The 26,857-nt window shown below is 39.8% G+C and overlaps 1 protein-coding gene, 1 long non-coding RNA gene and 2 pseudogenes across 4 annotated transcripts in view; 3 read left to right on the top strand and 1 right to left on the bottom strand.

Annotated features, from left to right (window-relative positions):
* Window positions 1–18,270, bottom strand: part of LOC137082542 (uncharacterized) — a 36,906-nt gene extending 18,636 nt beyond the window's left edge. The window contains exons 1-4 of the long non-coding RNA XR_010906359.1: window positions 18,025–18,270; window positions 17,854–17,938; window positions 11,327–11,512; window positions 5,022–5,221 (exon numbers count right to left, since the gene is read on the bottom strand). This is a non-coding gene — a long non-coding RNA (uncharacterized lncRNA). The remainder of the gene's footprint in view (window positions 1–5,021; window positions 5,222–11,326; window positions 11,513–17,853; window positions 17,939–18,024) is intronic.
* Window positions 1–26,857, top strand: part of LOC137082536 (raftlin-like) — a 176,352-nt gene that overhangs the window by 6,886 nt on the left and 142,609 nt on the right. For all 3 annotated transcript variants that reach the window (XM_067447778.1, XM_067447779.1, XM_067447777.1), the window contains exon 2: window positions 20,162–20,308. In XM_067447778.1, the coding sequence (XP_067303879.1) occupies window positions 20,164–20,308 (145 nt within the window). In that variant the 5' untranslated portion in view covers window positions 20,162–20,163. The remainder of the gene's footprint in view (window positions 1–20,161; window positions 20,309–26,857) is intronic.
* LOC137083474 (phospholipid scramblase-like) lies at window positions 24,726–25,522 on the top strand (annotated as a pseudogene).
* Window positions 25,830–26,567, top strand: LOC137083473 (adhesive plaque matrix protein-like; annotated as a pseudogene).

Genomic DNA, 26,857 nt, shown 5'->3' with positions numbered 1-26,857 from the left:
GCTTTAAGGATCGATATCAGTTCATAAAAATTAGAATCAAATAAAATCGAGAGGTCAATGTCTTTACCCATCCCTAATGTTTACTGGGACAATCTGGTGTGTGGGATTTCTTAGGGTACGATTACACAAACATTATTTAATAAAAACCAACAACGACATTGTCCAAATGATCCCCATTCACACAGATCCACAGAAACGACTAAAAACGCTGTATTCTGGCCAGTAGATGGCGATGGCACCGAGCATGTTTATGGAAGCTGGTTTCCACTAAAGAATAATAAAAGGTAATTGTGACATTTTGGCTGCAACCGAAAACCCGGGCAGCGGACTCGCTGCCTCGCTGCCTTTTTAGGCAATGGCTTGTAAGGCAGCGTTTGTACATGAAGGCATCTCACGAAACGATTTCGGACAGGCAGTGTTACAGTTTAATGAGCGACAGCAAAATAGAGAGAGCTTTGGTGAGAACTTAACACATATTTGATTACTACAGTAATGATTTCTCGCTACAAATGACATCAGAAGTGGAAAATATTAGTAAAAAACACATGTACACACAAACTATCCAGAAACCGCAACTTTCGGACGCCATCTTTTCCCCCTAGCTCAACTATCACAGAATGGCAAGCACAGGATTGTGGGATATCAAAGGCAGCGAAGGACACGTGTATGCTGTTCAAATTGGATTCGGACATTGCTTGATGCCTTCCTGCCTTGAAATTTGTCCCCCGAAGGCAGCATTTTCCAGGTTTGGGACGCAGCCTTTATAATAATAATAAAATAATAATTTGTTACATTTATATAGCGCTTTTCTAGGCACTCAAAGTGCTTTACATAGAAGGGGGAATCTCCCAATATCTCCCTTTATCTCACAATTCTCACTTTTTTCCCAGAATTGCGTGATAAACTCAATTGCCAGTTATAAAGTCGGAATTCTCCGTCTTTTTTTCTTCGGAAATGCACTTTATGACTCGCAATTGCGTGTTTACATCTCACAATTATGAGAAAAATTATTGCAAGATAAAAAAAGTAATATTTTTAATTCGCAGGCCTGATTTCCATTTGCGCAAGAGTAACGTAAATGAAGCAAAAAAAGCTAATTGTGAGATATAAACTCTCAGTTCTGAGGAAAAAAGTCATTATTGCAAGATATAGACATTTGCAATGAATGGCCAAAATGCTTTAAAAGTTTTTGATTTTTAGTTGAAAATAGTGTCATGTAGACAGCCCCTTTAATCGGCCCCTTTCAAAACGTCATTTTAGAGCTCGTAACGGAAGCTTGAGCCACTGATATGCAGACTAATGCAGTTATTAGAGAAAGAGATTAAGTGTGTGCGAATGACCTGAGTGTGTGTTTGTTCCTGTGTTTGGCTCCAGTGTCTCTACTAATAGTGAAAGTGTAGGTTGATCTGCTTCAAGAACAGCAACATTATTCCCTCGCTAGTGAGAAAAGGCATGTCGTTTTTAAGATGCTAAACTATTTTACTGATAAAATCAGAGCGGCGCTGACAACACGTTTGTGTGTGTGTGTATGCGTGTGTCTGTGTGCGGATTTGAGCGGGAGAAAAGAGAATGTGCTTTCTGTATATAATAAAACTATTTTCTGGCAAAAAAATTGACATAATTTGACATTTTTATTCTATTGTTTACTATATTTGTTTAAGTGTCGTTGTGGGTTTTGGTTCTTTTGCTGTTTTCGGATGTAAGGACCTTTGAAATTGATATCTATATATTAATAGATATCAGATATATTGCACTTTTATGATGAATGGATGCACTTTTATGATGAATGGATGCACTTTTATGATGGATAGATGCACTTTTATGATGGATAGATGCTCTTTTATGATGGATAGATGCTCTTTTATGATGGACAGATGTACTTTTATGATGGACAGATGTACTTTTATGATGGATAGATGCACTTTTATGATGGATAGATGCACTTTATGATGGACGGATGCACTTTTATGATGGATGGATGCACTTTTATGATGGACAGATGCACTTTTATGATGGACAGATGCACTTTTATGATGAATGGATGCACTTTTATGATGGACAGATGCACTTTTATGATGAATGGATGCACTTTTATGATGGACAGATGCACTTTTATGATGGATAGATGCTCTTTTATGATGGACAGATGTACTTTTATGATGGACAGATGCACTTATGATGGATAGATGCACTTTTATGATGGACGGATGCACTTTTATGATGGATGGATGCACTTTTATGATGAATGGATGCACTTTTATGATGGATAGATGCACTTTTATGATGGACAGATGTACTTTTATGATGGACAGATGCACTTTTATGATGAATGGATGCACTTTTATGATGGACAGATGTACTTTTATGATGGACAGATGTACTTTTATGATGGACAGATGCACTTTTATGATGAATGGATGCACTTTTATGATGGACGGATGCACTTTTATGATGGATGGATGCACTTTTATGATGAATGGATGCACTTTTATGATGGACAGATGTACTTTTATGATGGACAGATGCACTTTTATGATGGATGGATGCACTTTTATGATGGACAGATGCACTTTTATGATGGACAGATGCACTTTTATGATGAATGGATGCACTTTTATGATGGACAGATGTACTTTTATGATGGACAGATGTACTTTTATGATGGATAGATGCACTTTTATGATGGATAGATGCACTTTTATGATGGATAGATGCACTTTTATGATGGATAGATGCACTTTTATGATGGACAGATGCACTTTTATGATGGACAGATGCACTTTTATGATGAATGGATGCACTTCTATGATAGGCGGATGCACATTTATGATGGACAGATGCACTTTTTTGATGGACAGATGCACTTATGATGGATAGATGCACTTCTATGATAGGCGGATGCACATTTTATGATGGATAAATGCACTTTTATGATAAATAGATGTAATTTTATGATGGATAGATGCACTTTTATGGACTTCGAAAACGAAACAATTCACAGCTATTATAAAGCTTGGAAGAGCCAGGATATTTTAATATAACTCTGATTGTATTCGTCTGAAAGAAGAATGTCATACACACCTAGGATGACTTGTGGGAGATAAATCATGGGATAATTCAATTTTTTGTATGAACTATCCCTTTAACCTGGGGTTTCTAAACAAGGTATAGTATGTGGATTAGTTAGAATATTAAGTACAGTTAACTAAAAACTGCTAGTTAGAAAAAGAATGACTGTTGGATTTTACTTGTAGGGCGTAGTATAAGTAGATGAATTGGGACGCTGCACTTTTTGACATCTCTGAAACTTTCACTGCAGGTTTGAGATTAATGATGAGAACATCATTCCCTTCGCATTATTAATCACATGCAACAAACATGTGGATTATTTCGTCTTTTCGAAAAATCAGATACCTGTATCATCATCACCATCTTGTGATGGTGTGATTAATACGCGTGAAGCTTCAATATTTTGCTAACCTAATTAGGATAGAGAATCCTCTCTTGTGCTCAATTAAATCTAATTTAGTTAATTGGAACGTGCATTTGAAGCGTTATTCGCCCCTTCCGCCTTCCCTGTGATCTCTGTGAATCAGGACGGGCTCTCCTCCGTGAGCAGAGCCCTTCTCCGAGAGGAGATGTTCACCCTCTCCTGTGATTAGACAGCCTACAAATCAGATGTCACATTCGCTGTCGGCGCAGCTTCTCCTCGGCTGAGTCAGTTGAGGAGATGAAACGCAGCTTTAGCTGTGCGCCTTGATGGAAGATGAATGGTAATTTTTGTTCTTCTCCTGCGCGAGGTGCCACTTTGAACGGATTACGCTTCCTGGATGCGCGGGAAGATTAGGTTCTTGCCTCCTGTCGCAGCGACGAGCTCCTGCCACAAATATTCAGGCCTGTGGCGATGCCTAGACACAACAGAGAAGAATCAAAGCGGGAAATGTGCAAGAAACGACGCTCTTTCTGTGTTTAACAGGACATAATAAAGCAACGTCTTGAAGAAATGGAAAATTACTGATTGACTCATTATGTTCAATACTTGAGTGCAAAATGTTGTTTGTTTTAATAGAGAAGCACATCATGTAGATCATACGGTGATCACTTTCTGGTGAAGTGCAGATTTTGTTTTAAGAAAAGAGACTGATTGCTTTCATCACCACACTGCAAATTTACTGGATTTTTTCCACTGAAAACAGTCTCTCACTCTCACACAACATGCGGTCTCCCATATGGACACTGGGGAGGGTGTGATGATAAAACTCTCATTCCTTTTAAAAATAAACGTTGTTAACTGGCATCAATGGTTCCATGAAGAGCATTAAACATGCATGGGATGATTCATTGCACTAAAGGTTCTAAGGGGAAAAAACATGTAATATATAATGCATTATACACTGATCAGGCACAACATTATGACAGATGAATAACACTGATCTCTTCATCACAGCTCCTGTTAGTGGGTGGGATACATTAGGCAGCAAGTGAACATTTTGTCCTCAGAGTTGATGTGTTAGAAGCAGGAGAAATGGGCAAGCGTAAGGATTTGAGCGAGTTTGACAAGGGCCAGATTGTGACGGCTAGACGACTGGGTCAGAGCATCTCCAAAACTGCAGCTCTTGTGGGCTGTTCCCGGTCTGCAGTGGTCAGTATCTATCAAAAGTGCTCCAAGGAAGGACCAGTGGAGAACCGGCCACAGGGTCATGGGCGGCCAAGGCTCATTGATGCACGTGGGGAGCGAAGGCTGGCCCGTGGGGTCCGATCAAACAGACGAGCTACTGGAGCTCAAACTGCTCCAGAAGTTAATGCTGGCTCTGATAGAAAGCTGTCAGAATACACAGAGCAGCTCAGTTTGAGGCGTATGGACCAGTCAGGGTGACCTCTGACCCCTGACACCGCCGAAAGCACCAACAGTGGCACGTGAGCATCAGAACTGGACCACAGATGGAAGAAGGTGGCCTGGTCTGAGGAATCACGTGTTCTTTTACATCACGTGGATGGCCGGGTGTGTGTGTGTGGCTTACCTGAGGAACACATGGCCCCAGGATGCACTATGGGAAGAAGGCGAGCCGGCGGAGGCAGTGTGATGCTTTGGCCAATGTTCTGCTGGGAAACCTTGGGTCCTCCATCCATGTGGATGTTACTTTGACACGCTCCGCTGAGACCATGTCACCACAGCACACCTTCAGGGGTCTAGTGGAGTCCATGCCTCGAAAGGTCAGGGCTGTTTTGAGAGCAAAAGGGAAACCAACAATATTAGGAAGGTGGTCATAATATTGTGCCTGATTGAGTATCTTTTAATTAGTAATTATAACCAATGTTAAAATGCATTGCAATATTCACAAATCCTTTTTTTAATCTAAAGTTAGTTGTTTGTGTTTCAATGCATTACTTTCTAAAAAGGGTATTATAACTGAGGTTACAATTACGCATTACAAGGCGTAACTAATGCATCGAAATACTTTTATAATGCATTATACATAACGGCTTTACGTGTTACCAACAGTTTTTCTTTTTATAGCATTGTAGTGAAAAGTGTAGTTAAAGCATATTTATTATCTCATTCTTAACATTGTGCATATATTCAAATGCCTATTTTTTATGATAATACATGAATACTTTATATTTTTATGGAAGATTCTGCATTTCACCATTTTCACTTTTATAGAGACTTGTAGTCTAAAAATCTGATTATTCATAACAAAAGTCTGACTGTTAAAAACTTCACAACAAGAAAAAAAAGCAATTTGAACTCATGTTTTTCTTCATAACTTCTTTGTGTGCATTTATATTGCAAAAATAATATAAAGCACAGTCTACTTATAACCACACATACTAGGAAAATTAACATCTTCGCCCTTTATTCAAATATTATTATTAATATTTTGTCAGCATATTGTGAAGTTGTGCTTGGAGTCGATGGTTTTATTTTCAAGGATTATGATTATGAACACATGCAAAAACAAGACCGAACCAATGAAATATTAATAACTGATTATATTGCTTTTTCCTGTCAGCTTTTTTTTCATAGTAAAATAAAACCCATAGGTTGCCAAATAATTTTGTCAGATAAAAAAAAAAAAAAAAAAAAAATATATATATATATATATATATATATATATATATATATATATATATATATATATATATATATATATATATATATATATATATATATATATATATAATAATAATAATAATAGATTTTATTTATAATGCACTTTTCATTCCGAAGAATCTCAAAGTGCAACAAAGGGGGGGGGGGGGGGGGGTAACAACAAAAAATGAATAACAAGTAAAAATATAGAATACTACAAACAATCAACCAACACAGAAAACAGAACAGAAACAGAGCTGATGGTGAACAGAAACAGAGCTGATGGTGGACAGAAACAGAGCGGATGGTGAACAGAAACAGAGCTGATGGTGGACAGAAAACAGCTGATGGTGGAAGTCTCTGTTAGCTCCGCAGCACACTGTGGTCCACTCCATGTTTCAGATTTCTCCCAGCGGCAGTGTCCCGATGACATCGCCGAGGCACGACAGCTGAAGACCAGATGATGGGTCTTCTTCATGATGATTCAAACGATGGGGATCGCTGCAGCACCATGCAGGAGGCAGAACATTCCTCCGGGCACTTCTGTGGACACACCGGGGCCGGCGCAGATGTCACTCCACGGTCGCAATGCAGGACGGAACAGCGGCGCAGCCGAGAGCAGAACATCCCAACATCATGCCGGGCGCCGCCGACGAGAGCCCGGATGACGCTAGCCCGGTGCAAACTTCAGCCACCATGCAGCTTAAGCCCAAGGGAGACCACCAGTGAGCACCCGCGGCGAGAAACATCAAATGTCCCCCAAACCAGAAACCAACCGCAGCAATTCAAACGTAAACATTAGAGAAGCGGTTGAAAACGGCGAAACGACGAACAACGACCTCTCAGTGGCTGCCAGCAATCAGCAACAGTCCCAATTGTAGCTCTGACTGTTAGACTAGTCACAAACATAAGGAAATAAAATCTGAATCTAATAGTACATTAACATGATTTGTTGTGGGTGGAGAAGCGGCGAACAGACAACGCCAGCGTCCTCTCCCCCACGTTGCCTAGCAACCAAATATCCATATATCCACATATACATATACACACACACACATTTAGAAAAAAAGTTACCTGGTTGCCTTAAAATTTTGAGTTCATTGAAATTAAAATTTTGAGTTAATACAATTAAAATTGTTTGAGATTCGACAACCTTTATTAAAATATTATTAAAAGATTTTGTAAGCATATTGGGTAATTGTGTGTTTTATTTGTGATGATGCAGCCAAATAGTGCTATTTTCATGATTTATCAAATTTTTTATGTGGTTCAGATACAATAATATTTTGAGTTTCTATTTATTAAACAAATTTCCTTCATTGTATCAACTCAAATTTTTAATTTCAATAAACTCAAAATTTTAAGGCAACCAGGTCACTTACCTTTTTAAGTTAAATCAACAAAATCAGCCAATTTTGTTTTACAGTGCATACATTTTTATTTATTATTATACATTTAAATAATTTTATAATTAGTATAATTAAAAACATGATATGAATGTATATAAAATTATATATATTTTTAAATGTAAATATTTTCCTCATACTTCGATGGTGTAATCAAACTTTTTATTATTATTAATTTGTATTATTAGTATAATCAAAAACAAAATATCACTTTTGGACACAGTAGCAAAATCTCAATCTACCATCACAGCCATTTAATAAAGGACATAAAATTTGTCTTTTAAAATATAAAATGGCATATATAAAGCAAATTAGAATCGGAGAAATCAGAGTGAAAGCCAGAGAAAGGAAAGACGAGAGAGAATGAGAATATGAGAGAGGATCTCAAAGAAAGCGAATAAAGGGAGAGAGATATTGCTCTCTTTTCTTCTCCTGGGTATGAAATCGTTGTCAAGGGGCCCGTTCCCATGGCAATTCCATCCGCTGCGTCTGGGTTAGCAGCGCGGCCGTGCCCAGACCTTGGACGGCGAGCGGATGGGTTCTCTAGGTTCATGCCGAACAAAAGGGAAAAAAAGGGATAGAGAGGGAAAGAGAGGGAAAGTGTCCCCCCTCCTCCCATCCAAGGGCTGCGGCGAAAGGGATTTTAAAGAGACAATCTGTCAGACGAGTTGCAGTGTTTCTAGAACATGCCGAGATTAGATTCACTGGCTTTTATTGTACCTGGGCCCTTATTTTTTATAACTATTCATAAACAGGCAGTGAAGCAGCGGCCGGGAACACACGCGGGTCGGGAGCTTGTAGGGACATAAAGTAGGAACGCTTTCCCAGGACACCAATTAACCCCAATTTTTGTCTAAATTATGCTGTGACATTATGTTTATCTCCCCAGGAAATGCGTCCTCAGTGTTTGAGCGTCTCTCGTTTAACTTCAGCCGAAAGTCAAAGCGGTTGAGCACTATATTCCTTACACGCCTCCGGAATACATTTAGGGAACACAGAAAACATTAAGGCATTATTTACCAAAAATCTCACACATTTTAATCACTTCCCAAATCAACACTTATTCATAATCATATTTTTGCTGCATCTTTGAAAAGTTAATGAGATGTTTTATGCCAATTGATAAGCAAAATGTTGACACAAAGGAATTTCACTAATGAATTCTCTCATTTGGAATATTTATGGATGGTGTTAATCATACTATAATTATATTTATGCATAAATAACACAATTATGATTTGTATTTCTTGTTTTTAGACAAAAATGTACGTTTTATGTAAAAGGCAAGACAATCAGCTCTTCAAAATAATTGACAGCCGTGAGAAAGTTCAGAATAATTTGTGCTTTTGGGACGAATATCTATTTTCCTAAAAGTCCCAAATATTAAATAAATACAAGAATTTACTTTTTTTGCTTTTTTTCTTGTATATAATGAATTTATGTGACTTTAAATTGATTAAATTTAGGGTTAAACATGTACTATATATTCCCCTTATTTTTCTTTTTAAAACTCTCTGGTGCTCTTCAGTCATTTTTGACCAATTTAAAAAATAAATAAATAAATTACTTCATCAGAATGTTACGAGTAGAGTTTTTAGCACTCGCAATGTGAACACACACCAACAAAATCATGGAAATGATTCGAAAAGGTTAAATGTTTCTGAAAAAATAGTCACATTTCTGTTGTTCAGTTTCAGAAATGAGCACATTGGGAAATTACTTACAAAGAAACAAAATCTGACTAAAAACTCATTTGAGATATCAACCTCGAATTTGGAACACAACTAGTGTAGATTTATGACTTTGACCAATAGTATTTTGTTAAACTTTTTGTTAACTTTTTTTAAAGGGGGGGGTGAAATGCTGTTTCATGCATACTGATCTTTTTACACTGTTAAAGACTTGGAATCCCATACTAAACATAGACAAAGTTTCAAAAGTTAAGGTGGACGTTTGATGGGAGTATTTCTTTGTCAAAAATACTACTTCCGGTTAGTCATAAGTTTCGGCAAGTTTTTTGAGATCATGCGTCCCCTTTGACGTTAATGGGGGCGGAATTTCCTTGTATGGGCCTTACGGACAATTCTACCGGAAGAGCGTGAGAGAGAGAGAGAGAGAGAGAGAGGGAGAGAGCGAAAGCAACAGCCTACGCCCATCAAAGCGCTGGCTTGTAGGCTGCTGGAAAGGTGATGAGCACATAACAATGACATCAAAAAGTGCGTTTTTGGTTGCCAGACCAAGACAGTCCTGCACAGATTCTCCAAAACCCCGCGTTAAGGCAACAGTGGATGGAATTTGCTTTTCCGGATCAGCAACTGAGTTGCGCGAATGTTTATATCTGTTCGCTGCATTTCGGTGCCGACTGTTTCATAAACAAGGCCCAGCTCGACGCCGGATTTTCCGATCGCCTAATGCTAAAGGATGGAGCAGTCCCAACGTTAGAACCGCAGGCGGTGAGTGAGACTGCTTCAAATGTCTGTGTTTTTGTCTGTGTTAGCCCAAACATGATCACGTATAGTTAATTGATCAATGGAGCATGCGATGTGTAGTGCGTGTACATTTGTTTAGCTGGCCACTATATGTGTAACTTTATGTTTGTGTATTGTAAAAGCACTCCAAACAACAATACACAAAGAGGGGGGAAATATGTTGAACTAAATAAGCGCGCTTCTTCATTCAAATGCGCTACTATTCCGTGTCTATCTATGTAAACACTAACTTAGCCTGCCGTGCAAAACCAGTCCGCTTACTGTCTACACAAACCACCCGTAAACACACACACACACGTGCACAACTGCACTTCCCACATGTACACCTTCAAAGACAAAAATACGACGATATAATTCAAGTATAAATATGTAAATAACACAAGCCGCTAAGCATATTATATAGTTAGTGTATAACTTGTACCACATACAGACGTCCTGCTCTAGTCATCATTGCTGCTGCTCCTGTTCAACTGCAGCCTCTGGGTCTGATTCCGGATCATAGATGTATGGCTGTATCTGATTAAAAGCCATATTTTTATTTTGAATAAAGTTTTTTTCCAGCTGTTAGGGATGACACAGCTTTATGACGCACTCGACTCAACACAATAGCAGCAGCGAGCACACGTCATTATTTAGCTCCGCTCACACGACACGCCCCCACCCGCTCGGCTTTTTTCGGAAAGACTCGGAACAGCGCATCTTTCTTATATAATTATTAAAAAAATAAAGACTTTTCGGAGATATGCAGGATGCAATGCTACTCTATAGGTACTCAAGATTGACATGACACTGACTGAAACTGAGTGTTTCACCCACCCTTTAAGTTAAACCATCAATAAAAACAAAACTTCAGCAATAATCTTCCTAGTGTGTTTTTTAAAAAGAGACCAAACTTCAGTCTGTTGCTCCAAAGCAATTTTATGCAGATTTATGACCGTTTAAGTTGGAAATTTAATTTTCAGGTCCATGGTCAAAAAGTAAATAAATGGATCATAACTACTGCATAAATATAGTTTATTAAAATCCACAGAAAATACAACATATTAAATAAAAAAACATTATTGAACAAAAATACACTACAAGCATTTCATTGCAAATTATTTATACACAAGTGTGTGTGTATATATAAATAAATTGCATTCGCATTTATATATATATATATATATTTTTTTTATTTTTTTATTTTTTTTGAAGAGCACCAAAAGGTTAAGAAAAATTGGGATTAGGCCATTTTTCATTATACATTTTGTGACCAAAAGACAATAATCCTCTGAAATTTATATTTGTTTTTGTCTTTTTTAATCAAATGCAAACAAATATTCGAACATAATACGTACCATACAAGGTTATGATGCTTTTATTGCACTTTTTTGGATCTGTCCTCGTCTTCAAGTGTGTCCACATTCCCCCACAATGCCCTGCTCAGGTGAGGGCTCTTTGTTGGGACCAGGACGTCCAGGAAGGAAGGAGGAAGTCCAAACAGGGAGACTGCCTCATTCCTACCCCAGGAGAGCATTTCCCTGCTGAACCGACAAAAACACAAGTCAGGAAACGGTGCCTTGTGGAGGTCTGCCACATTAAAGAAAATGGGTCAAAGGGAGAGTTGTTGTTTTCAGTCGCTCTTTGAGAGAACGCCGCATCTCTAAACACCAGCCACAAACAGAGCCACAAACCGTGACATTGAAGTTTTGTCCGTGAGATGTTAGTTATTGAATTAGTCTGTCTGAGCATGAATGAACGGCATAGTCGGCTCATTGCTTCTCCCCGATGGGTCTTTGCTGTGAAAATGATCATTTTAACAAACATTTCCTGTGGCGCCTGATATAAGACGCCTAGCTGAACAAATGAACGCTCATCAACAGGCTCGAGACAGATTTTACATATTGAAAAGTCACGGCAGAAGCGTTTTCTGGACTGTCATGTGTATGCAACGGAAGTGAACTGTTTTCTTGTCAGTCTACAGTGCATGAGGGAGCAGTTGCCAGGTTGACTAGAGAGACGGCGCTGCCAAAAGCTCGTAGCGTGAAGCAGAACCTCGGGGAGGGAGTAGTCTCTCTGAAATCATAAACATCTCCCACTTCCTCCGTCAGCTCTAAAAATACCATCGCGCTTCGTTTCATGCCCCCCGCCCATCAGCTATGCAAATATCAGCCCCTCCAACCAACTTTGCTTTCCTCACGTATCACACTCTTTATTCTGCGTGGTTTCTTTCTCCATCGGAGCACACGCTTAGCCTGTAGCCTCCAGAGAGCATGTGTCTGAGCTCAACACATGGAGCGGTGTCTGGAGAAGACAGTTGTTATGTCAAAGACGGCTATTTTTGGGGCAGTCTGTTGTTTTTCCAACTGATGGAAAGATATCAGAAAAGAGAAATATTTGAAAGCGAGCTGTCCTGCCTTTTAGGGTGAATTGGGCCTGGTCACGCCAAGAGCGACAACTGTAACTATAAAAATATAGCTCTAAAAAGATTTTAAAAAACACTATATTGCCAAAAGTATTGGGACAGGCCTCCAAATCACTGAATTCAGGTGTTCAAGTTGAGGGTCACAGTGCGCAGAATTCACCAACTTTCTTCAGAGTCAATAGCTCCAGACCTGCAGACTCCTGTGGCCTTCAGATGAGCTCAAGAACAGCGTAGAGAGCTTCATGGAATGGGTTTCCATGGCCGAGCAGCTCATCCAAGCCTTACATCACCAAGAGCAATGCAAAGCGTGGGATGCGGTGGAGTAAAGCAGCCGCCACTGGACTCTAGAGCAGTGAGACGTGTTCTCTGAGCGACCAATCACGCTTCTGTCTGACAATCCCATGGACGAGTCTGGACTTGCCTGAATGCATTGTGCCAAGTGTAAAGTTTGGTGGCGGGGGGATTATGGTGTGGGGAAGTTTTTTCAGGGGGTGGGCATGGCCCCTTAGTTCCAGGGAAAGGAACTCTTAATGCTTCAGCATACCAAAACATTTTGGACAATTTCATGCTCCCAACTTTGTGGGATCAGTTTGTGGACGGCCCCTTCCTGTCCCAGCATGACTGCGCTCCAGTGCACAAAGTGTCGGTCCATAAAGACATGGATGAGGAGTTTGGTGTGGAGGAACTGGACTGGCCTGCACAGAGTCCTGAGCTCAACCCGATAGAACAGCTTTGGGATGAATTAGAGCGGAGACTGAGAGCCAGGCCTTCTCGTCCAACATCAGTGCCTGACCTCACAAATGAGCTTCTAGAAGAACAGTCAATATACATTTATTATTAAAAAATAAAATTCAATTATCATTTAAACCGTGTTTGATTATCGTGATTTTGAAAACTTGCTGTAAATCCTGTCCAGCCAGCCTCAGCCTGGCGCAGTGTTTTTTTTTAACAAGAGCGTTTAAACATTTGGCTTTAACCCTGAAAGACATCTACAGAAGCTCTTATTGAGAGTTTACAGAGGTTTAGATGTTGATTTTTAATTGAAAATGTTTGGTCACCATTATGGAGATCAGTATTTGCTTTAGTTTGACTCTTGGCTTTTTATGTCAGTTTGTGTTAGTGTTAAAACATTATCTGTTCAAATCAAAACAAACCATAAACAAATATGAATCCCAAGAATACTTTCTTGCCACAAGAAAGAAAAATTATGATTTTTAAATACATTCTAGCGGGAAAGTTTAGATGCACACAGATATCAAGAATCAGCATATGAATCTTAACAATGGTGACATACTAAATGCTGCAATGCATGCTGGGAGCCATGAGTTTTATACTTTGGTGTCTTATTAGGGTTGGAGCTAAACTCTGCAGGACAGCGACTCTAGGGCTGAACCTGCCTGCCCCTGACTTAGAGGTACAAAAATGTACCCATGGCAATTTGAACCTTAAAAGGTACAATTTTGTTTTTTGAGAGTGTGATATGAAATTTTCATACCATCCCATCTGTGCTACAAATGAGAGCAATGGAAGCAATCAGATCATCACGGGGCAACAGCAAGTGCTCAAGTTCGTTTTTTTATTGAAAGAAAAACTAATAGAATAGATAAGTGCTAGTCTTAAATGGTCAGGTGCTGCTGGAAAAGATGCTTCTTTAAATGGTTTTTGAAAATGGCTACAGACTCGGCTGTTTGAACTGGGACTGGCAGACGGGAACGGTCAAGGAAACGGTCAGCGAGTGATTTTGTGCCTCTTTGGGATGGAACCAGTTTCAATAGAAATGAAGAAAATATTCAGAAGTGTGTAACGTGTGTTTAATAAATAAGTGTTTATCAGTTAGGGGTAGGTTTAGGGAGGGCTTAATTGTCCCAATAAGGCAGCATCCATTTAATAATTTTAATAAATATAATAATGTTATTATTGCATACTGTTTAATGTACAACAACACTGAGGTACAAATAGTATTTGATCTAAATATTATACTTATTGCAAAGAAAATACAGGTTTTTTGTGTAAATAGAATGTATCACTATTTTCACTGCAAATAAAAAATATTAGCTGCTACATTAAATAACTATATATATTTTTTGTTTTTCTTGAAACCTTAATTAGTTAATTGTTCAGTATCTTACTTTCTTCTCAATGCTTTCCTTTAAACTATGTGACTAAATTCTGATACACTACTGTTTGTACTGTATGTTTGGAGTTGGTATGATTTATGAATTTTTATCATAAATATATTAATTTTTTTATCATAAATATATTATATGACTGTGTAGCATCAAAGCATTCAGTGTCACATGATCCTTCAGAAATCACTCTAATATGCTGATGTGCGGCTCAAGATACTTTTATTATCATTATCAATGTTTAAAACGGCTTCATATCTTTGGGGAATTATTATTTTTTTTTTTAGGCTTTGATGAATAGAAAGTTCAATAAAACAGCATTTATTTGAAATAGAAATTGTATAACAAATATATTTACCTTATTTTTGATAAATTGAATGCATCCTTGCTGGAAAAAAAAACTTTCAACTTTTAGTAGCAAACACCTAGACATCAACCACCCATAAAACCATAACAATGCCCTAGAAACAACTCAGAACACCATAAAAACCAAATAGCAACGGTCTAATAACCACCTAAAACATCTTTGCAACTCCCAAGAAACACCCTAGCAACCACCTAGAAACACCCAAACCCATAATATCATAACAATGCCCTAGAAAACACTCAGAACAAACTAGAAACCATATGGCAACAGCCTAATAACCATCTAGAACATCTTAGCAACTGCCTAGCAACTCCCAAGAAAAACCCTAGCAACCACCTAGAAACACACAAACAACCACCCATAATACCATAACAACGCCCTAGAAACAACCCAGGACAACCTAGAAACCATACATGCCCTTCTCAAAAAATTAGCCTATTGTGATAAAGTTCATTATTTTCCATGATGTAATGATAAAAATTTAACTTTCATATATTTTAGATTCATTGCACACCAACTGAAATATTTCAGGTCTTTTATTGTTTTAATACTGATGATTTTGGCATACAGCTCATCTAAAAAAATTAGCATATCATGAAAAGTCTCTCTAAACGAGCTATTAACCTAATCATCTGAATCAACTAATTAACTCTAAACACCTACGAAAGATTCCTGAGGCTTTTAAAAACTCCCAGCCTGGTTCATTACTCAAAACCGCAATCTTGGGTAAGACTGCCGACCTGACTGCTGTCCAGAAGGCCATCATTGACACCCTCAAGCGAGAGGGGAAGACACAGAAAGACATTTCTGAACGAATAGGCTGTTCCCAGAGTGCTGTATCAAGGCACCTCAGTGGGAAGTCTGTGGGAAGGAAAAAGTGTGGCAAAAAACGCTGCACAGCGAGAAGAGGTGAGCAGACCCTGAGGAAGATTGTGGAGAAGGACCGATTCCAGACCTTGGGGGACCTGCGGAAGCAGTGGACTGAGTCTGGAGTAGAAACATCCAGAGCCGCCGTGCTCAGGCGTGAGCAGGAAATGGGCTACAGGTGCCGCATTCCCCAGGTCAAGACACTTTTGGGCTACAGAGAAGCAGCACTGGACTGTTGCTCAGTGGTCCAAAGTACTTTTTTCAGATAAAAGCAAATTTTGCATTTCATTCGCAAATCAAGGTGCCAGAGTCTGGAGGAAGACTGGGGAGAAGGAAATGCCCAAATGCCTGAAGTCCAGTGTCAAGTCCCCACAGTCAGTGATGGTCTGGGGTGCCATGTCAGCTGCTGGTGTTGGTCCACTGTGTTTTATCAAGGGCAGGGTCAATGCAGCGAGCTATCAGGAGATTTTGGAGCACTTCATGCTTCCATCTGCTGAAAAGCTTTATGGAGATGAAGATTTGGTTTTTCAGCACGACCTGGCACCTGCTCACAGTGCCAAAACCACTGGTCAATGGTTTACTGACCATGGTATTACTGTGCTCAACTCTCCTGACCTGAACCCCATAGAGAATCTGTGGGATATTGTGAAGAGAAAGTTGAGAGACGCGAGACCCAACCCTCTGGATGAGCTTAAGGCCGCTATCGGAGCATCCTGGGCCTCCAGAACACCTCAGCAGCGCCACAGGCTGATCGCCTCCACGCCACGCCGCACTGAAGCAGTCATTTCTGCTAAAGGATTCCCCACCAAGTATTGAGTGCAGAACTGAACATAATTATTTGAAGGTTGACTTTTTTTGTATTAAAAACACTTTTTTTTTATTGGTCGGATGAAATATGCTAATTTTTTGAGACAGGAATTTGGGGTTTTCATGAGCTGTATGCCAAAATCATCAGTATTAAAACAATAAAAGACCTGAAATATTTCAGTTGGTGTGCAATAAATCTAAAATATATGAAAGTTTATTTTTTTTCATTACATTATATAAAATAATGAACTTTATCACAATATGCTATTTTTTAGAAGGACCTGTATAGCAATGACCTAATAACCACCTAGAACATCTTAGCAACTGCCTAGCAACTCTCTAGAAACACCCAAACAACCACCATAACAATACCCTAGAAACAACTCAGTACACCGTAGAAACCACATAGCAACACCCTAGTAACCACCTACACTGTAAAAAATTACAACGGAAAATGTACTGGTAATTTTCTGTCAGTACATAGTAATTTTACGGAAATTTCCGTTAACCCTTAAAACATAAACTAATGCAATGTGTAATTCAAAAAACCCCCTGTAAAAAAACAATACGGAAAATTCCTCCATATTTATACAGCACATTGTGCCCTATTTGTACAGTGTAGAAGATCTAGAAACTCCCTAGAAACACACGCAACCCAGTGCCGAGTTGCGCCACTGCAAGCACCACTCACATTTTCTTCAGGAAATGTACATTCTAGTTCTCAATATGCTCTTAAAAAATAGTTTTTTTATATTGGCATTGATGGTTTCATAAAGAACTTTGACCTTCCATGGAATCTTTTCAATCCACAAAAGCTTGTTAGTGTTCAGACTAATTAAATAATGGCTTAAACTGATCACTGAAAGGTTCTTTGGGGAACCAGAAATGGTTCTTCTATGGCAAAACCCCCTTTTAAACCATTCTATAGCCAGTTTAGTTCGGAAATACATCAGATTAGGACATTATAATAGGTCGTGCGCCTGAAAAAAATACTCTACAAGCGAACTCAACGATCTTCCCGGGTTTCATTCAATCGATCAGATGAGAAAAATCCGATTGCTGATGCATGACTGTTGCACTCGAGATGTCATTTTCCCCGATTGGATTCAGCCACGGATAGCCAAACGCATCCATTCATGTCCGTGTCACCAGAAACAGTGGTTCTTATGACAGCGTTCATAAATCTGCATGGCCTCTCGTCTGGGTCCTAATTAAAGTCGCCCTGCCGGCACGCTGTGCATTATCCCGACTCCTAATGAACAATCTGCTTGATTTTCTGTGATTGATTCTCACCTTTTCAGTCGAGCGGTCCACCTCATTAACCGTGGATTCTCCAGAACCCTCGGCCGTCGCCGCCTCTCAGATTATTCGTCCTCCGCTGTAATTAGACAGGAACATAATAGAGAGTATTCTTCATCAACGGCCCACCCCAGGTTTAATCAGCTGGTCACAATGGGATATTACCTGCACCCTTCTGATCCGCTCGCGACTGTCGCCGCCTGTCACTTTAGATTTGGAAAAGGGCCGTTTGGCTGACGAACAGAGAGCACTTTTGGCCTCTCCGTGGCTGGACGTGTTAATTCCCGGCCTGCCAGCTGAGAGATTGGGCTCCCATGATGAGCTGAAGCCCTTATTTATTTATTTAGTAATCTAGTGTGCCCTTAATTGGGTCTTTTTCTGCTCGCTTTCTGCCAAACAAGCACAGGATGAGGCCGCACCTGACTGAAAGGAACTGAAAAACAGCGGCGTGCGGTCTTTTACTGCGCACGCTGAAGCAAATTAAGGTGGTACGTGAGAAAATAGACAGATCACTTTCCTCATGGGAAACACCTGAAGGGAGTTGCTTATAATGAAACTGAACACAGAGTCCCTGAAATTGGAGTTTGGTGGTTTTGTAGTCCTTGTCTATTCGTTTTAAGGACATGCACGCAATAAACTTTAAGCCGATATACGCAATTATCGAAAACAGACTGCATGTTTCTAGAAGATGCTCCATTGAGCCTGAGAGACTGATAAAGCCCTAAGAATATTAGGGGGGGGGGGAATGCTATTTCATGCATTGTGCCTTATTTACACAGTTAAAGAGTTGATTCTCATGATAAACATGAGGAGGATAGAGGCTATGACGTGCCAGATACAATCCTTCAGGATTTAAACAAGTTTTGGATTCTGAAGGAGCGTATTTTCCACAGAAATACATCCAACTCGTTTTTTGAAACTTCTCCCAAAACACACACATCGTTGTGTTTTCATAGGCGTAATGATTTTTATACTGTACAACCTGTATTTTCTATCCCCCTACACTGTCCCTGCCCCTAAACCTACCCATCACACACACACACACACACACACACAGTCCCTGCCCCTACCCATCACAGGAAACATTCTGCATTTTTACATTTTCAAAAAAACATAATTTAGTATGTTTATGAATCCATTTACACTTTGGGGACTGCTGATCTCAGGTTTATATTACATTGCGGAGGCATTTGTCAAGCATCAAGTACACACACACACGCACGCACACACACACACAAGAGTGAGAGCAAGAGCGCGTCCATCAAGGAGCTTGGTTAGGGTTACGGGAGCCGGCGGCGGCGCTTCGTTGTGTTTTTAGACACGAGATCAACAATTTCACTAAAGAAGTGTGTGTGTGTGTGTGTTAGGGAAAGATCACCTTGTTCAGCTTTCCAAATAACCAGCGTTAAGGGAACAGTGGATGCAGTTTGTGTTTCTAGAGATCTGCAAGTGTGTGTATGTGTGTGTTCCCGGTCATGAGTGGAAACCGCAGGCGGTGAGAGAAACTGCATCAAATGTGTGTTTTGTTGGCAATTGGCATGTAAGTGCATATAATGTGAACAACAACAACGTGTAGAGAATCGAATGCTATCCAGGGATAATGGCATGATGTGTGTGTGTGTGTGTGTCTCTTAGCTCCGTCCACTGAACGCCTCCACAAGCTCGGCTGTTTTCAGAAAGAATCGGTTCTGTGTATCTGTCTTTTATAAATATGATAGACTAAAGACTCTTGTGAGATATGAAGGATCAACACTACTCTATAGGTACTCAAGATTAACACGACACTGGCAGAAACTGTGTGTGTGTGTACTTATTTTTGTGACATATCAGGACCCAAATGTGTATAATGCCATGGGTATGACACAGGTATTACAGGAGAGGGTGTAATATGAGGACATTACCCATGGCCCCACTTTTCAAAAGGCTTATAAATCACACAGGAGGAGTTTTTTGAGAAAGTAAAAATGCAGAATGTTTCCTGTGATGGGTAGGTTTAGGAGCAGTGTGTGTGTGTGTGTGTGTGTGTGTGTGTGTGTGTGTGTGTGTGTGTGTGTGTTGGGTAGGTTTAGGGGCAGGGGCAGTGTGTGTGTGTGTGTGTGTTGGGTAGGTTTAGGGGCAGGGGCAGTGTAGGGGGGAAGAAAACATGGTTTTATTAAAAACCCTTGCGCCTATGGAATGTCCCAACAATTCACAAAAACAAACGTGTGTGTGTGTGTTTTATGGACCCTTTAAACACAAAGCAGACACCTTGCATACTGTGTGTCCTGACTAAACGTACTCTCTCATCCTCTCTCTTCGGCAGAAATGGGCTGCGGGTTGAGGAAGCTCCGTCCGACGGAAGACAACAGTCCGGGAAAGATTTACTCCACCCTCAAGAGACCGCAGGTGGAGACCAAGACCGGCGTCGCCTACACGTACCAACACTTGGACTTCCTGGTGGGGAAAGACGGTAAGTCGCTGGTGAATTCACTCTGAGTTCGAGATACTTTTGAAAGAGACGATCAGCAGAGTTAGAAATGTTGAGGTAAGGATAATCTGCGGGGAACTTTAGAAAAGAGAAATCAAACCGAGAGACTCTCCAGAAACGTTCTTTGATTCTTTGCTGCTCTGCAAATCCCCAAAGTGATGACACTTGCAAATGACAAACCCCAAATCCTCCCAGAGTTGTGTGTGTGAATCCCAGCGCCGTGACTGTACCTGCTCTCAGGTGTGTGTGATCCGTGAGGAGGCTCCGCTGAGATGCTGTGAGGTGGATAATGGGGAGATCCAGAGGCTCTGGGCTAAATATAGCAGTCAGTGTTGTTTCTCACTTGAGCTGTCGAGACGTGAGCCAGAAGTCTCGCTGACATCCCAGAATAATCCTGTACGAGGATTCAGGCGAGCGCTGAGGTCAATCTCTAGCTGTGCTCAGACACACATCTATACATATCCTCCTCTTTTTATTTTCTATCTATCTATCTATCTATCTATCTATCTGTCTATCTATCTATCTATCTATCTATCTATCTATCTATCTATCTATCTATCTATCTATCTATCTATCTATCTATCTATCTATCTAATCATCCATCTATCCTCCAATCTATCCATTTATCTGCCAATCCATCCATCCATCCGCCAATCACTCCATCTATCCACCAATCCATCCATTTACCTGCCAATCCATCCATCCATCTATCCTCCAATCCATCCATTTATCTGCCAATCCATCCATCCATCCGCCAATCACTCCATCTATCCACCAATCCATCCATTTATCTGCCAATCCATCCATCCATCCATCCATCCATCCATCCATCCATCCATCCATCCATCTATCCTCCAATCCATCCATTTATCTGCCAATCCATCCATCCATTTATATACCAATCCATCTATCTATCTATCCACCAATCCATCCATTTATCTGCCAATCCATCCATCCATCTATCCTCCAATCCATCCATTTATCTGCTAATCCATCCATCCATCTATCCTCCAATCCATCCATTTATCTGCCAATCCATCCATCCGCCAAGCACTCCATCTATCCACCAATCCATCCATTTATCTGCCAATCCATCCATCCATCCATCCATCCATCTATCCTCCAATCCATCCATTTATCTGCCAATCCATCCATCCATTTATATACCAATCCATCCATCCATTTATATACCAATCCATCCATCCATCCATCTATCCTCCAATCCATCCATTTATCTGCCAATCCATCCATCCAGTTATATACCAATCCATCCATCCATTTATCCTCCAATCCATCCATCCATCCATCCATCCGCCAATCCATCAATCTATCCTCCAATCCATCCATTTATCTGCCAATCCATCCATCCATTTATCCTCCAATCCATCCATCCATCAATCCGCCAATCTATCCTGCAATCCATCCATTTATCTGCCAATCCATCCATCCATTTATCCTCCAATCAATCCATCCATCCATCCGCCAATCCATCAATCTATCCTCCAATCCATCCATTTATCTACCAATCCATCCATCCATTAATCCTCCAATCAATCCATCCATCCATCCGGCAATCCATCAATCTATCCTCCAATCCATCCATTTATCTGCCAATCCATCCATCCAATTATCCAACCTTTAAACAATCTCTATAATTTTTCTTTTTTCATAGAAATGTAAACTATTTTTCTAAACTTTTAAACAATGCTTTATCAAGTCAACATTTAAAATTCGTGCTGACAAGCCTTGTGTTTAAGTGATTTTCTTTGAATTTCAGTTCACTTTAATTCTACCACCATGCATTCAAATGCTTGCAATCCTCCGGTTCAAATTCAGGAAACGAAAGAAGAAAAAAAGACACAAATGAGACCATTGCAGACATACAGTAAGAGCACAGTGCATTATTATATTGACACCGATAAAAAGCCCCATGACATTTGATTGCAAACCTAAATCACAGTTTGAGACATCGTTGACATCACCTCGGAAACCCAAATTACCTGGGCTAAATCAAACTTCCAGATGATTGACATGTGGAATTACAGTTTTCCAGCGCTGTTACTGTAATGACTATAATAGAGCCGGCTGGCCATGCGATTGCTCTTTATGTCCCTGAGTTCTCAAGATGGGTGAATGTGTGTGTGCTCAGCAGCGAGACCCGCTTATGTGAAGCAGTTTTGGCCCATATCTCACACTTCCCCAACACTTCATTTCTCTGTACTGCCTGTTATTGCAAATATATTGCTATTCATAAAGGATGAGTTGCAAAGCACTTTAAATGAGGGGGGAAATGAGCAGCAAATGTCTCATCTACAAGGCGAAGACAATAAACGTCCTCATGCAAGGCTGCCTCTGCTAGCCTAATGTTCCCCGACGCCACGCGGGCGGAAACATTACACTGCACATTCGTTAATCGCCTTAATCAAATTTATGCGTCCATGGTCAAACCTGCACCATTGCTTTCTTTCACTGTACGTCTGTTTTAGAGATCTGACCCACCACTCTCTCTTAAGATGTTGTGGTGATACTAGACATGCACCAGATGTTGTGATAACGTAGAGACGAGCACTAAGCACGCTAAGATATTAACGTAATTGACTGCTTGAATAAGACACACACATACTGCCTCAATTTTGTTACCTCGAGGTCCACAGATTTAACTTCTAAACTGTCCTCAGATTCGAAGAAACCTGCAGATCTCAACATGAAATCAAACATTTCTCATCAAATTAAAGACAAAATTACCTGAGCTGCTGTTCAGATTTATCACTCCCTCATTCACACACACTCACTCATTCACACACACTCACTCATTCACACACACTCACTCATTCACTCACTCACTCACTCACTCACTGACACATGTTGGTCTATGTGGTTTACAGGGACTCTCCATAGGCTTAATGGTTTTTGTACTGTACAAACTGTATTTTCTATCCCCTTACACTGCCCCTGCCCCTAAACCTACCCCATCACACACACACACACACACACACACACACACACACACACACACACACACACACACACACACACACACACACACACACACACACACACACACACACAGCCCCTAAACCTACCCATCACAGGAAACATTCTGCATTTTAACTTTTTCAAAAAAATCATCATTTAGTATGTTTTTAAGGCCATTTGAATTATGACATTTGATATGTCCTCATAAACCACATTTATAGAGTAATACCAGTGTAATACCCATGTAGTTATACAAATTTGTGTCCTCATAAACCACATAAACAGGCTCACTCACACACACACACACACACACACTCACTCACTCACTCACTCAAACACTCACTCACTCACTCACTCACTCACACACACACACACACACACACACACACACACACACACACACACTCACTCACTCACTCACTCACTCACTCACTCACTCACTCACTCACTCACTCACTCACTCACTCACACCAAATTAGCTACAACTTTAACTAAAATATGAAAACTTTAAAAAACTCTTCAAAATATGAAGAACAATATAATATTTAAATATATTAAAATATCACTGCTCTCAATTATTTGTGTTTAAATCAATGTTTCCTAAGGTATTTCAGGAGAAATGTCTGAAATCCATGGGAATTTCCGTCCTGGATTAAACTGGTTTTCTTGTCTGATGTGTATTTCGTGTTGAAGCAGTTTGACCAAAAACATCTTGATTAAAAAATTAAAAAATAAAAAGTTATTCTAAAACATTAAAGAGAAATTGCAGAAGTGCTCTTTGAGGCGAGTGAATGGGCCTCGTAATGCACCGGTGTGTGTGTGTGTGTGTTTAAGACGCCCTGCACGTTTTCAAATGTTTAGAATGTTAAGAGAAAGAGAAATAGGAAACACACTTACAGACACTCCTCGGCCACACACACCGCCCTGCAAATCACACGGCTGACATAATCAGCAGATTATTAAAACACAATGACACTTAATACCTTTCCTCGGCCTGTCAGTCATTGTTCAGGAGGGTTGTGTGTGTGTGGAGCAGCTGAAAGAGGACGCGATCCAGCGCTCGTGTGGGATTAGAGCAGGTGATTCAGGAGCTGGTGCTTTTATTCTGCAGCCGAGCGCCGTGAAAATTGAGTCCGCGGGAGTCGCATTCAGAGGAGGACTCACAGCCATTTGCTTCCCCACATTACCTTCCTTCATTTCAGCTCGGCCGCGAGGAGCCAGAGTTCAAGGCTCGCTCCTGCCGTCAGGTTAAGGGTTTGAGCTGGAGCTGCGATCGATCCCTTCAGCTCTTCAGAGACGCTCCAGTGATGAAGATCAGACGAGTCGAGGCGATCGAGACGCAAACGCAAAGCTCTGCTATTGCTGAACAGCTTCGGTTTACCTTTTACACTTCAAGTTCATTTCATACTCATTTTTCTTTCAAATGTGTCAATCTGTTCATCCATCCATCCATGATCTATCTATCCATCATCTATATATCTATCCATGATCTATCAATCCATGATCTATCCATCCATGAACTATCCATCCATGATCTATCAATCCATGATCTATCCATCCATGATCTATCCATCCATGAACTATCCATCCATGATCTATCAATCCATGATCTATCCATCCATGATCTATCAATCCATGATCTATCCATCCATGATCTATCAATCCATGATCTATCCATCCATGATCTATCAATCCATCCATCCATCTATCATCCATCTATCCATGATCTATCCATCCATGATCTATCATTCCATCCATCCATCTATCATCCATCCATCCATGATCTATCCATCCATGATCTATCCATCCATGATCTATCAATCCATGATCTATCTATCCATGATCTATCAATCCATGATCTATCCATCCATGATCTATCCATCCATGATCTATCCATCCATGATCTATCAATCCATGATCTATCAATCCATGATCTATCCATCCATGATCTATCAATCCATGATCTATCAATCCATGATCTATCTATCCATGATCTATCAATCCATGATCTATCCATCCATGATCTATCAATCCATGATCTATCAATCCATGATCTATCAATCCATGATCTATCTATCCATGATCTATCAATCCATGATCTATCAATCCATGATCTATCAATCCATGATCTATCAATCCATGATCTATCAATCCATGATCTATCCATCCATGATCTATCAATCCATGATCTATCAATCCATGATCTATCAATCCATGATCTATCTATCCATGATCTATCAATCCATGATCTATCAATCCATGATCTATCCATCCATGATCTATCCATCCATGATCTATCAATCCATGATCTATCAATCCATGATCTATCAATCCATGATCTATCAATCCATGATCTATCAATCCATGATCTATCCATCCATGATCTATCAATCCATGATCTATCTATCCATGATCTATCAATCCATGATCTATCAATCCATGATCTATCCATCCATGATCTATCCATCCATGATCTATCAATCCATGATCTATCAATCCATGATCTATCAATCCATGATCTATCTATCCATGATCTATCAATCCATGATCTATCAATCCATGATCTATCAATCCATGATCTATCCATCCATGATCTATCAATCCATGATCTATCAATCCATGATCTATCAATCCATGATCTATCTATCCATGATCTATCAATCCATGATCTATCCATCCATGATCTATCAATCCATGATCTATCAATCCATGATCTATCTATCCATGATCTATCAATCCATGATCTATCAATCCATGATCTATCAATCCATGATCTATCTATCCATGATCTATCTATCCATGATCTATCCATCCATGAACTATCCATCCATGATCTATCAATCCATGATCTATCTATCCATGATCTATCAATCCATGATCTATCTATCCATGATCTATCCATCCATGATCTATCAATCCATGATCTATCAATCCATGATCTATCAATCCATGATCTATCTATCCATGATCTATCCATCCATGAACTATCCATCCATGATCTATCTATCCATGATCTATCTATCCATGATCTATCAATCCATGATCTATCAATCCATGATCTATCTATCCATGATCTATCCATCCATGATCTATCCATCCATGAACTATCCATCCATGATCTATCCATCCATGAACTATCCATCCATGATCTATCAATCCATGATCTATCCATCCATGATCTATCAATCCATGATCTATCCATCCATGATCTATCAATCCATCCATCCATCTATCATCCATCTATCCATGATCTATCCATCCATGATCTATCAATCCATGATCTATCCATCCATGATCTATCCATCCATGATCTATCAATCCATGATCTATCCATCCATGATCTATCCATCCATGATCTATCCATCCATGATCTATCTATCCATGATCTATCTATCCATCCATCCATCTATCATCCATCCATCCATGATCTATCTATCCATCCATCCATCCATCTATCAATCCATGATCTATCTATCCATCCATATATCATCTATTTATCCATCCATCCATCTATTGTCTATCATCCATCCATCCATTAATCTATTAACTATCATC

The sequence above is a fragment of the Pseudorasbora parva genome, chromosome 7 (assembly GCF_024679245.1).
Source record: "Pseudorasbora parva isolate DD20220531a chromosome 7, ASM2467924v1, whole genome shotgun sequence".
NCBI classification, from domain to species: Eukaryota; Metazoa; Chordata; class Actinopteri; order Cypriniformes; family Gobionidae; genus Pseudorasbora; species Pseudorasbora parva.
Note: the sequence above shows the minus strand (reverse complement) of the source record. Positions and strands in the feature narration are given on the sequence as shown.